We start from the raw sequence: 13838 nt of genomic DNA on the forward strand, positions 1-13838 counted from the left end.
AGACGGCCTCTCTACTCTACCCACTAAGCTACTACCACCCTCCCTGGCTGTTGTCATGCAGGAGCTGATGACATCATTAGTGGTGTTTTCCATCATGAGACTGTGTGCCTCTCCCATTATAATTACACTCATATTTCATGATCCATCTCTGAGGAATAATGGGTGTCTCTCCCATATGAGTGCTGCTAGCAGATGGTTTTTGCTTGACTGAGTTGTGCTTATTCCACCAACACCCTACCAGTTACCGTAAATCGTAGATTTTTTTTTGTCGCATTCCTAAATCGATAATGTAACATTGATTGACATTACAACACTGTTTTCTTTATGGCTGATCTGTTTATGAATAAAATGTGTTGTAATGTTCTCTCTCCATTAGAATTCCCAAAAGCCTCGTTATCACTGATCTAAGTACACAATGTGTGGATGCATTCCAATACAATAAGAATTTTGTTGAAGACAGCATTCTCACTATAGTTCAACAGGCATTTCTCTGTGTCGCAAGAGACTCTGGTCAAAGTGGGAGTTGGGCAACTCAACAGCCTTTGAGAGAGGACAGTTGGGAAGAGTTTATACACAAATATCATTGCCTGAGACCTACCCTCTGTCAGCGATGTAAAGTTTACTCAAGTACTGTACTCATTTTCAGTATTTACACTTCTACTCCACTTCACCTCAATATACTGTATGCCACACCTAACAGATGCAAGATGCGCAGATCTGCAAATCCCTCCTTTCCAGAAGGAGATTCCAGAGTTTTAGACATACAGTATCATCTCAGGAACACACCTATTCTGAGGCACAAGCACCTTTAGCAATCAAACAAGCATTAACCAACAAGCACTTTTTCACTAGGAAAATACCACCACACATCTGTGCGCGCGCGCGCGCGCACACACACACACACACACACACACACACACACACACACACACACACACACACACACACACACACACACACACACACACACACACACACACACACACACACTCTTGCCCACAAAGCCAACGTGCCACAACATTTCATGTAACTTGAGTTGAGAGGCAAATACTTTGATAAGGAGTGAAAAAAGTAAATGAAAGATTGGTTTCAGAAATGTGAGGTTAAATCCTTTAACCAAGGTTAAATGATTTATTAACGTGTGAATGGAAGGTGCAAATGCAGGTGAAGTGAAGGATGAAGGGTGAGTCAAGTCATCTTTACTTATATAGCACTGCAATAAATCATTGTCCACAAAAGCCATAAAATGTAGAACACAGAAATCACAATCACAGAATTATAAAATCAGAAACACAGCGCACATTTTTAAAGTAAAGAGAAACTGAACAAAACAAACAACTGATTAAAGCCGATTAAAAAACACGAAGCGTGACGAAGCATAAAACCGTGGGCAAACCTCAGACTGAGCCAAAAGCATGGGAAAAAAGGTGGGTCTTTGGAGTTGATTTTAAATTGGCGGTTGTGGTGGGGAAGGACTTAATGTGGGATGAGTGAAATGGCAGAACTGGCAGAAATCGTGTTTGGGGACAATGGGGAACTGAAAGGAGTTGCTGAGCGGATGACCTATTAACATGGGAGCAGAAAGTGGAGTTAGCAGATCAGAGATGTATTGATGTATGAATTGCTGGCTAGTCTATTTAGAATATAGTTTTCTAAACAAAAAGCAAAAAAACAAAAAAAACAATTTGGTCCAATGCAATTGGACCAAAAGTAGGATGATGTGCTCTCTTTGCTTTGTTCTAGAGACTCAGGAGCTGGTAGCCCTGGAGAAGTTGTTGCCTCTACTTTGAGAGGAGAGAGGAATGGAGAGTGAGAGCGTGTTGAAGAGAAAGGAGGAGATTAGAGGAAGGTGGTTGAGTTGTGAAGCAGAACAAACAGGTGCATGTGTACACTGTGTATATGGTGCTGATTGTGAACGGGACTGTCAGGGTTACATAGAGGGAGGTTTTCACTCCTGAACTTGCGTTATTTATATCTATTTATAACTTGATTAAAAAAAAGTCAGTAGGTACAGTAAAGCAGCACAAAGCAACAAGGACTTTACAACTAAAGTACAGTAGCACTAAGCACTTCAGGACTTTATCAGATCTTGTATGTTTGAATGTAAATTATAAATGTGACAACAGTTTTTCTTATCACCTGTGTAGACATATCAATAAACAGTATTCAAATTGAATGAAGCTGTACAGTAGCAGCTGTGTTCCCATGACTAGAGTTCAGTGACGTGTTTACAAAGTATGCTGCCAACGTAATTATAAATGTTCTGTAACTGCCCTTTCAAAAATACAGCTGTACAGTTTTGCAACTTGCCGGGTAGGGGCAGGCATGGTATTAGTGAATGCCAAAAGCACTGACATTTGATCACTACCACATTCTACCACATTAATAACTTTCCAAAAACACAGCCTAATGTGATTATGTTGAAATTTAGACTCTTCATATCAAGATAGTGGCCGTACAGAGGGCATTGTAAAACATGACTAACCCTAATAAAGCAATAGTTTAGTATTTCATTCAAGGCTGGGACAGGGGGGTGGGGCATCTGGTGGAAAAGTTCACTGATGAAACTTTAGACCCACTGAGAGAAACAGGTGTGCTCACGCGCACGCACGCACACACACACACACACACACACACACACACACACACACACACACACACACACACACACACACACACACACACACACAATTTCAATTCAAATTCAATTCAAAGGGCTTTATTGGCATGAGAAAACATACGTTTACATTGCCAAAGCAGAAAGCACAATACCACACACACACACACACACACACACACACACACACACACACACACACACTCACACTCACACTCACACACACACACACACACACACACACACACACACACACACACACACACACTAAACTATTTCCTCCATATTCTACACACTCCCCATCGCTTCTAAAGGGTTTTCACCCTTACCCAGCTTTCTTAACCTCTGCTATTCTCATCTTTATTTATTTAACAAGTAATATCGTTATCCTTGTCTTGCTGTTATGTAATTGCTATTGTTAGCACAGTCTTGCGATACATGACACACCCAACATTTCACTGCTTGTACCTGTATGAGTAATAGATAAATAAGCCCTCTTGAACCTGCAATGAACCTGAAATGAACCTGTACCCACCCGAGGGGTCGTGTACTTCCAGCAACGCAGGTGTTGTGATGTGGAGGGGGCAGGTGTAGTGCAATCTACCACATCAGAATTTGTTTTGTGCCAGGGACTCCTATAACAGATTTGCGTTAAAACCTTTCAAAATGATTACACATTTTCACAATTTATCAAACCGGAAAATGGCACGGATTTACAAGCTCACAACGTGTTGCATCACGATGCATTGTGAGCTTGTAGATTGGCTATTTTCGAAGAGCTTAAAATAAATAAAAGTGCTTAGACTGTTTTCATTTTGTTGGAGAGTGGACCCTGTTAAGGCTGGCCCAATTAGCAGCTGGACATTAGTACAAAGACATGGTGCTGTGCATCCAAAAGGTGTGTTTTTGATTGATAGATTTAATACTTTATTAGTCAAACATGTAAACAGCATGTGGTACAATCGGACATTTAGGCTAAAAGGATAGCACACAAAAGTCCTGGGGACTTGTTTACATCATGGTCCTATGTTTATTCACTAACACAAATTAACCGAAAAGGACCCCCAAAATAGGCAAACTCTGCAGCACCCATGGCATAGTGTCCAGTTCTCCATCCACAGCTCTATTTGGCATCAACTAGCAGCATTCTATACACAGCTGAGCTAATGACCCTGGACTCCACCATGTCAAGGGGTGTATTCTAGATCTAAAACATACAATATATAAAATTATATCTTTAACCCACATAAAAGTATATTACAAATCTCAATGAACTACACTCAAGTAGTGATTCCTCCTTCACATTACTACTAGTACAACAAACAATATACTTTTTTTAAATTCCAAAAGCACATCAAAGCCCCCTCTACCATTCTATACTGTGGTCCAGCCCAATCACACTGGAAAAACAGCAATTCAATTAAGCATTCAATCTATCAAACTTAACATATATTGTAGTTTTCCTCTACATTGCACTCAAACATATTACACTTAGTATTGCACTTGCCCATAAATATATTGCACTAAGATGTACTGCACTTGCCCATCGTGATTCACCACCAAACATTTGTATCTCTCTCTACAGGTGGAACTTGTCAGGGCTGAGTGGCCAATCCAGCTAGACAGGGGACAAACTTCAGGACAAGTTCAGTAAAATTCCAATACATTCTTAAAATCATTTATTAACTGTTCAAAAGATAATTGTGCGAATTATGCTGTGAAAATGATCAAAGTGCAAATATGCTGTACAAATATCAATAATCCAATCAATCAATAAGGGTACAATGTAGCCTACATGTGCACAAATAGATATGCAGAATAGAGGACCTCTCTATAACAAAGCCCCTCAAGGACCCACTTTTCAAAGAACCACTGATCTACAGCACCTTTTACCAGTGTTTACTTGTAAGTAATCTCTCAAGAGCAGATTCACTGTTTTTCCTTTTTATTTGACGATGGGTTCCCAGATTGACTTTGTACATTGTTTGTGCATTTGTGTGTGTGTGTGTGTGTGTGTGTGTGTGTGTGTGTGTGTGTGTGTGTGTGTGTGTGTGTGTGTGTGTGTGTGTGTGTGTGTGTGTGTGTGTTGTGTGCGGCACAACAACTGTCATCTTTCAGGGCATTCATTTCACATATTCTTCTTATTAGTCATAATAATCACTTTAGCTGCTCAACAGTAGGAATTCCCCAGAGGGTTTCATTCCACTCCCACAAAGCCACCACAGAGAGTGCATCCCCCCTCAGGATATCAGAGCTTTGAACAATGATCCATATACACGGTCAACTGGCTTTAACCTGGAAATACCCGCTCACCAACATAGCACTCATAGGCTTGCTGGACAATATTTCACTTATTTGAATGATGCCACGACTGCTGAGTGAGTTGCAGGTTTTTTTAGGTGACTGATCTACTGTAAGCTCTGCATTCATTTTTGGTTGTTCAACTCATTCCTCTCCAGCAGTTTTCCACAGATCTTCTTTTCTGGTGTTACAAGTTCAATTTATTCTATTCTATTTTAGCTGATGTCTTGAATTTTGCTGTTTTTAACGAGAGCCATTGCAACGCAATTTTGCTGTGCATCTCTGATGTAAAGTTATTATGAATGACAATAAAGAGGAACTTGAACATGAACCAATCTGGCCTAGTCCATTCTTCCGACGGTGTCTCTACACCCTTTATTGTTTTTATTGTACAGCACCTTGTAACTATGTTTTGAAAGGGCTATATCCGTCCCTCCCAAGCCGACTCACCCGCCCCCTACTGCCTGTCTGTAGTTGAGCTCCTTGCATCTTTTTGCTCTCTGTAGCGCTTACAACTAGTCCAGAATGCTGCTGCCAAACTACTTACTGACTAGGTCCAGGAGCTCATGTCACATGACCCCATTCTGGCCTCCTTGCACTGGCTCCCAGTGAATTTTAGAATCCATTTCAAGGTTCTTGTAATCACATACAGAGCGCTTCATGGTCAGGCACCTGCATATTTATGTGACCTGAGAAGTTCTTTGAGGTGGGGGGACATTGCCGTAGATGCACTGATGAATCAGAAGGGAGATCTTGTATTCGGTCCGGAAGGTGATGGGGATCGCACTCTCATCTAGGTCTAAGGTCTCTCAGATCCTCATCCCAGGGATGTGATATGTCCTGTATTGTGATTTCCTTTAACTCATATTGGCTGATTATTGTTTTATTTTGTATTATTGATATGTTCTTCCGCTCTTGAGCTTGTGAAGCACTTTGTGACTGTCAATGTTCGTGAAAAGTGCTCTACTATACTTCAGTTGACAGGGGCCTATAATATGAATGAATGAATGAATGAATGAATAATAAGCCACGAAAAAATGGCCTATTATTAAGCAACATGTGTTATGTTCTGATGGGGCACTGTACACTACTGTACTATGTTTAAAATACGTAATACTGTAATGTGTGCATGACACATGATGTCCCCAGTTTCATAAGATAGATAACGTGCATAAAACTGAATGTTTTTCTATCATTCAAATGTCTATGTAATCTGAAAAGTCTGATTCCTAAATGACGGTTATGCCTCTATCATCAGTCAATCAAAGTAGGCCTACACGACTTGAATGTACACCTCTCTCTGAGAGATTTATTGCCGACCTCAAAATGCCTACGTCTCATCTCCCAGTCTCTCATGTCTCTAAAACATACTTCGAGCATGCACAAGAAAGTTGCTCCATGTTTGCAACAACTGCAAGACAGACAGATGCACACGCTCACACACACACACACACACACACACACACACACACACACGCACACGCACACGCACACGCACACGCACACACACACACACACACACACACACACACACACACACACAGACACACACACACACACACACACACACACACACACACACACAGTCATAGATGGAGCTGTATCATTACCAAGAAATGAAACTCAGATGTCACTCTGTTCATAACTCTCTCCTTTTTTGTGACCACATTATTATTACATGTTTCAAGTAGAAGAGAGAATGCATGGTATTTAGGCAGTAGCCTAACATGAATACTATTTACAATGTGATGACATGTAACAGCATACATAAATTGCTCTTTCTTTCTCCTCCCTCATCAAGCCTGTGTTATAACTTTGATTTATAGACGGATTTCCGCGCGACGTCATCACAGAGCAGAATGCGCAATCTGCGCATGCTCGGGGGAAACGAATTGTTGCGCCGTTCACTCTGTTGTTATATTCGGGAGTTAGCTAGCCATAATTCTGCTATTATAGGCATAATAGGCATAATGCTGCTATTATATACAAACAGATCCAACTTCCAACAAATCATTTTTATTGAGTAAACAATGTATTACAAACTGCATCATTTAATCTACTTTCATTAAACCCGGTGAAGATCATTTATTTTATGAATGGACATTTGACCAGAGCTGCTGCGGGAAATGGCGCCCTCTATAGGCTTAGTTGGCTTACCCCCTCCTCTGCGCGGTCATATCCTCTCAATGTTTACAAACATGAAACCCGTCTATAAGAGAGTGTCACAAGCTAGAAAAATAGTCAAGCACTATGTGCCCGTAGTCTCACCAGACTCCCATAAACAACCAAAACTAAACTAAAACTAAACTAGTAAACCAAAAACGGCAAAAAAAAACCTACTTACAACCAGACCCTCCATAACTGAACTGAAAACATAACTACAAACTATGAGAAACACAAAAGGCTGGTGTTGTCTGCTAGGGTGCTGGAGAGAGTTCATGAGAACTGGAGACAGCTCCTCTTTAGCGACCAAGGCCCTAATGACTGCATGAGGTACAGCTGATACAGGGAGGAGCAACCAGACCAATTAAATCATAGTGAAGCACACAGGTGAGCCATGGACCACTTTTCAGAAAACTAATCGGCATAACGACTAAATTGGGGAGAAAAAGGGGGTAAAAGGAATTAATTCTGCTCTAATTAAAAAAAAAGAAGAAAAGAAAAGGTAAACAAGTTAATCCCAGTATAGACAGTAAGAGACAAAAAAGAGAGATGGTAATTCTATTGACAAGATGTACTTAAAGTTGCAGTTCACACGTCCAAACTCCCTCACACACCTGTATCACTATGGCAAGAGGCATATTAGACTTATTACAATTATGCCTTATCAGAGCACAACAATTTTAATCTAACTTTTTATGTTTATTTTTTATAAAGTTATAAATGAATTGCAATGCAAATATAGCAACCTAGTTTTGCCATAATGTTACAATGTAGGCAGTGGTAGAATAAATATTGTGTTCTTCATGTGCAAACATAGTTGGCCACTGCACCTAGAAGGAAACCTACGCGGTTCATTGAGCCGATCAAAGCTCACAACGCGTCGCATCCGTGTTGTGAGCATAAAATCTGGAATGCTGTCAAGCAATAAATCTGTTGTTTCCAGCGGAACACACACACACACACACACACACACACACACACACACACACACACACACACACACACACACGCACGCACATACGCACGCACACACGCGCCGTGAGGCGCCGACTACTCTTTCACACACGTCTGTTCTATTTACTTCCTGATAATATGCAAGATAATTTACCTTCCCTGATAGTCTGGCTGTCCCACGTTGGCATGTTGCCCAAGAGGCTGACTTTAGGCATGCATATGCATGCGTGTTAGGTGTTTATCCATCCTTTGAAAAGGATTTGATTGGCGTGTCCCAGATGACGTTAACACAATACCTGCATTTCATGTCACATGCCACACCTGTTTTCACAGAGAGGGCGGTCGTAAGGCCAGTCTAGGGGGTAGAAATCCGTATTAATGCTTTAGAGAAAAGCAGAGTGCCAAAAACCACCAGGACTTTCATAGATAAGCTTCAAAAACATTTGATTTGACAAGATTTGATGAAGACCAGTGAATCTATCACACTCACTGGCTTTGCACGCATTCTTACTAGAATGATTTGATCTTCTGAAAAGGTTGTAGGCCTATAGATTTTATCTTCACTCCTAGTGTGCTGTATTTATTTTTAGAGGGAAATATTGATGACTATCAGTGAGAACCCAGAGATAATGGTTAAAGGGCAAGACCACTTCGGTAGAGGTTTGGGTTGTGCAGTTACCTTGCCTTAATGTAACTCTAATGTTGGACAAGAAATTTAAAAAAAAATTGCTCCATTGATTATAGAAATTGGTCATTCAAATTAAGCTCCTCATGGACTTACATTGTACAGTGAAACAGCTCAGAAAGTGTTGTAATACTTTAATGTTACCAATGGATGGTGCTGTTGCTCTATGCTACCTCAATCTATACACAAATCCACGGAGCGCTGCCCTGTAGGTGGCGCCGCCATTGCTGCGGTGTCAAACTCAGTCAGCTGCTGCCGCGGTTCTGTCCGTCTGTTTACGTTACTCTTTACCTGCTTGGCTGTTGGAGCAGCCATAAACTACACAGGTTCATCCCGATTTTCTGTACATCTTTGTAAAGTTAGTGTTAGTAAAAGTTAGTAAAAAGCAGGTAAAAGAGTAATGTGAGCAGTCAAGTGACTGCAGCTGACTGACACCGTGCAGCAGCAGCTGATCGAGTCTGACACCGCAGCAATGGCGGCGCCACCTACAGGGCAGCGCTCCGTGGATTCGTGTATACAGTACAACCACTGACCTGTGAACAGTAGTACTTCCGGTTCACCACTTCCGGTATTACGTTGTTATGTTGTTGACGCACGATGTATGACGCTAACTGCTAATAAAACTCCGTTGAATATACAACAGGTTATGGGCCCAGATCGACGCTAAAAAGCTGTTATACACGGAGTGTGTGATAAACAGTATTGTGGGATTTCACAATGGATGATAAGCTGTTTATAGACAGGCTGAGCGGACCAGAGAACTGGGCAACATGGAAGTTTCAAATGGAACATTTGCTAAAAGCTAAAGGACTATGGGGTATGCTAATGGAGACGGATACGCTAGCTGCAGATGCTAACGCAGCAGCACAGGCTGAGCACACTAAACGGAGAGAGAAGGCATTCTCTATGTTAGTGCTAAATGTAAGTACACCCCAGTTGTACCTGATAACAAGTTGCCAGACTCCCAAAGAGGCGTGGACCACGCTGAAAGGCCATTTTGAGAGAGATACTTTGGCAAATAAACTGTTCCTGAAGAAAAGATATTTCAGATGTGAAATGAAGGAAGGAGATCGTTTAACTGAGCATTTAAAACGAATGAAGGAGCTAACTGATCAGCTATCAGCAATAGGAGCTGTAATTGAAGAGGAAGACCAAATTGTAACACTGCTAGGTAGTTTTCCACCAAGTTATGCTACAATTGTCACTGCACTAGAAACAAAGATTGAAAACCTGACACTGAAGTTTGTTCAACAAGCATTAATAAATGAAGAGCAAAAGCGAGTGAATGCTAATGATAACTCCAGTGGTGCTACGTCAGGTGGTGCATCAGCCATGTCATCACAATTTCGGGGAAATGTGCAGGATAACTCCAGGTCAGTGGGAGTAGAAAGACCAAGCACGTGGAGATGTTACAAATGTGGGAAAGAAGGCCATATTAAACGTGACTGTCCAAGCTTGAAAAATAAACCTAAGAAGAAAACCCACAAGGCTAAAAACATGATATGTGAGGATGAGGACGATTCATCAGAAAGTGCCTTTGTGGTTAGACAGGCAAACTCTGACAGACCACAACAGGTCGAATGGTTAATTGATTCTGGAGCATCAAAGCACATGACATGTGATAAAGAAGTTCTACAAGAATACCAGCAATTCTCAAAATCACAGTCTGTGAAACTCGGTGATGGCAGGGTGGTTGACGCCCTAGGAATTGGAAATGTCAACATGAAAATGACTTTCAAATTAAGTGATGTAAAAAATGTCACAATGTATGACGTGCTGTATGTTCCAAAGCTGTCTGGGAATCTATTCTCAGTGGGAGCTGCTACCAAAAAAGGAAATACAGTACAGTTCAGGAAGTCTCGCTGCTATATACGTGGAAAAGATGGAACTCTTCAAGGAATGGGAACACAAAGAGCTGATGGACTATATCAGCTGGATGTTGAAGGAAGTGAATCTGTCTGTCATAGTGCATCAGTAGCAGCCAGCCTGTGGCACCAGCGCCTTGGTCACACCAACAAGCTGAAGGAACTAAAAGATCTGGTGAATGGAGTGGTCTTCTCTGCAGAGAACGAGGTTCCCTTCTGTGAAGGATGTGTGGAAGGCAAGCTGGCTAAAAAGCCATTCAAGTCAATTGGAGGAATACGTTCCAAGCGCAAGATGCAGCTGATTCATAGTGATGTCTGTGGACCCATGCAGACTGAATCCATAAGTGGATAATAAGTGTGACTTTCATTGATGATTACACAAGATGCTGCAAGGTATACTTCATGAAACAGAAGAATGAAGTGCTAAGCAAATTCAAGGAATTTGAGAAAACATTCTCAAATGAATGTGGGCTGAGCGTCGTGAGGCTGAGAACAGACAATGGTGGTGAGTACACATCAAAGGAGTTTCAAGAATATTTGAAGACTCAAGGCATCCACCATGAAATGACTGTACCTCACTCACCACAGCAAAATGGTGTGGCAGAAAGAAAAAATAGGACATTAGTTGAAGCAGCAAGGAGCATGCTGTCACATGCTAAGTTGCCGAAGATGTTCTGGGCAGAGGCTGTAGCCACCGCAGCTTACATGCAGAACAGGCTGCCCACATCTGTCCTGAAGGAAGAGACACCCTACGAGAGATGGTGTGGTAAAAAACCTGACATGAGTCACATGAAGGTGTTTGGCTGTGTTGCTTATGCACATATCCCAGATGAAGAGAGAAGGAAACTGGACAAAAAGGCTGTGAAGCTTCGCTTCATGGGATATGCAAACAATGCCAAGGGCTATCGCCTGTATGATGAAGGGAAAAGGAGGATTCTAATCCGTCGTGATGTCATCTTTGATGAATCAAACTTCAACTTGAAACAGGAAGCGGAAATACCCTGCTCAGAGAACGAGATACTCATTAAAACAGATGAGAGTGTAACACAAGATGATGAGGTCACTGTCGAGAGCACTGTCAGAACAAGTGGCAGAATCAGAAATTCTCCAAGGAGATATGGATATGATGAGTTTGCTGATACAGTGACTGTTGATCATCATGCCAATATGTGTCGTGTGACAGAACCGATCACACTGAAAGAGGCAATGCAAAGTCCTAATGCAAAGGACTGGCAGGGGGCAGATTTGATTTGGAATATGAGTCGCTGCTGGAAAACGAGACCTGGGATTTAATGGATTTACCCAGAGACAGAAAGGCAGTAGGATCAAGATGGGTGTTCAAAGTCAAGCATCATAGTGATGGACGAGTGGAGAGATACAAGTGCAGGCTCGTTGCCAAAGGCTACTCGCAGTTGTATGGTGCTGACTATAATGAAACGTTTTCACCAGTAGTACGATTCAGCTCTGTTCGTACATTACTGTCCTTTGCTATTCAAAACAATCTACATGTGCACCAGATGGATGTTGTAACTGCATTCCTTAATGGACACTTGGAAGAAGAAATCTACATGGAGCAGCCAGAGGGCTACATCAAACCAGGGCAGGAACACCTGGTGTGCAAACTGAACAAATCTATCTATGGACTGAAACAGTCACCTCGCTGCTGGAGCAAGGCTTTCACAGAGTTCATGATGGAGATTGGATTCAAACAGAGCACATCAGACCCCTGTGTGTTTGTAAGATCAAGACAAGAGCTTGAGATACTCGCAGTTTACGTGGATGATCTCATTCTGATAACTGAGTCAACTGAGAGCATGAACGAGCTCAAAATGTCTCTCAAGGAGCGCTACAAGATGAAAGACATGGGTGAGCTCTCCTATATTCTGGGCATCTCTGTGATCCAAGATAAAGAAACATGGGTGAGCTCTCCTATATTCTGGGCATCTCTGTGATCCAAGATAAAGAAAAGAAATGTGTCTTGCTTCATCAGAAGCATTACATTGAAGCCATACTTCAGAAATATGGAATGGATAATGCAAATCCTGTAGCAACTCCTGCTGATGCCAATGTCAAATTGATCAAAAGTGATGGTGTCAGTAAGCCAGTGCACCAACATATCTATCAGTCAATGGTAGGAAGTCTGCTGTATGCTGCAATGGCCACACGACCAGACATAGCTCAAGCAGTGAGTGCTGTGTCAAAGTTCAACTCAAATCCTGATGCTGCACATCTGACTGCTGTGAAGAGGATACTGCGATACTTGAAAGGGACAGCGAACCTTGCTCTCAAGTACGAGCAGTCAGACTCTGGAGCGTTGATCGGATTCTCAGATGCTGACTGGGCTGGTGATCAGGATGACCGCCGCTCAACAACAGGCAACATATTTCTACTGAGTGGAGGAGCGGTGAGCTGGCTCAGCAAGAAACAAGCAACAGTTGCACTTATAACAGCAGAAGCGGAGTACATTGCACTCAGTCAAGCTGCTCAAGAAGGTATCTGGCTGAGACGATTACTACGTGATCTCGGAGTGGAGGCTAGGTCCACAGTGATCCTGGAAGACAACCAAGGTGAGCTGGCTCAGCAAGAAACAAGCAACAGTTGCACTTTCAACAGCAGAAGCGGAGTACATTGCACTCAGTCAAGCTGCTCAAGAAGGTATCTGGCTGAGACGATTACTAAGGGATCTCGGAGTGGAGGCTAGGTCCACAGTGATCCTGGAAGACAACCAAGGAGCCATCGCAATCGCAAAGAATCCTGTGAACCACTCAAGGACTAAACACATAGACATTCGCTACCACTACTGTACATCCGTGAATGTGTGCAGAATGGACAAATAGAACTGCAATATTGTCCAACGAATGACATGAAAGCGGACATCTTTACCAAGCCACTGACCAAACAGAAGTTTGAATACCTCAGGGGAGAGATTGGACTTTTCCCTGTTTAAGTGGAGTGGTTATTTGTGCTTGACAGGTGTACGCCGAACGCTGCCTGATCAAAGCAAATCTGACTCTGAATACATTAGAATAGAAAAAGAGTTCCAGTGAAACCAATGTAAAAAGAAAAAAAACAACATAGAAGAGTTCCAGTAAAATATATGTAAAAACAAGTACTTTTGAAAAAAAAGTGATAAGTCTTGTATTGTTGTTATATTGAGATTGATATTTCTTGACATTTTTTGTGGAAGAGAGCACAGCTCTGTAATATTATTTAAAGGGTTTTAATCCCATTGTAAGATTAAGTGGGAGTGTTG

General features: G+C 41.9%; 1 protein-coding gene across 2 annotated transcripts in view; it reads left to right on the top strand.

Moving 5' to 3' along the window:
• Window positions 1-4325, top strand: part of LOC311051805 (low-density lipoprotein receptor-like) — an 83653-nt gene extending 79328 nt beyond the window's left edge. For both annotated transcript variants that reach the window (XM_084066455.1, XM_084066457.1), the window contains exon 14: window positions 4203-4325. In XM_084066455.1, coding sequence (XP_083922581.1) covers window positions 4203-4271 — 69 coding nt within the window. In that variant the 3' untranslated portion in view covers window positions 4272-4325. The remainder of the gene's footprint in view (window positions 1-4202) is intronic.
• The last annotated feature ends 9513 nt before the right edge of the window (window positions 4326-13838 follow it).

Source organism: Gymnoscopelus microlampas (assembly GCF_963454915.1).
Source record: "Gymnoscopelus microlampas genome assembly, chromosome: 9".
Taxonomy (NCBI): domain Eukaryota; kingdom Metazoa; phylum Chordata; class Actinopteri; order Myctophiformes; family Myctophidae; genus Gymnoscopelus; species Gymnoscopelus microlampas.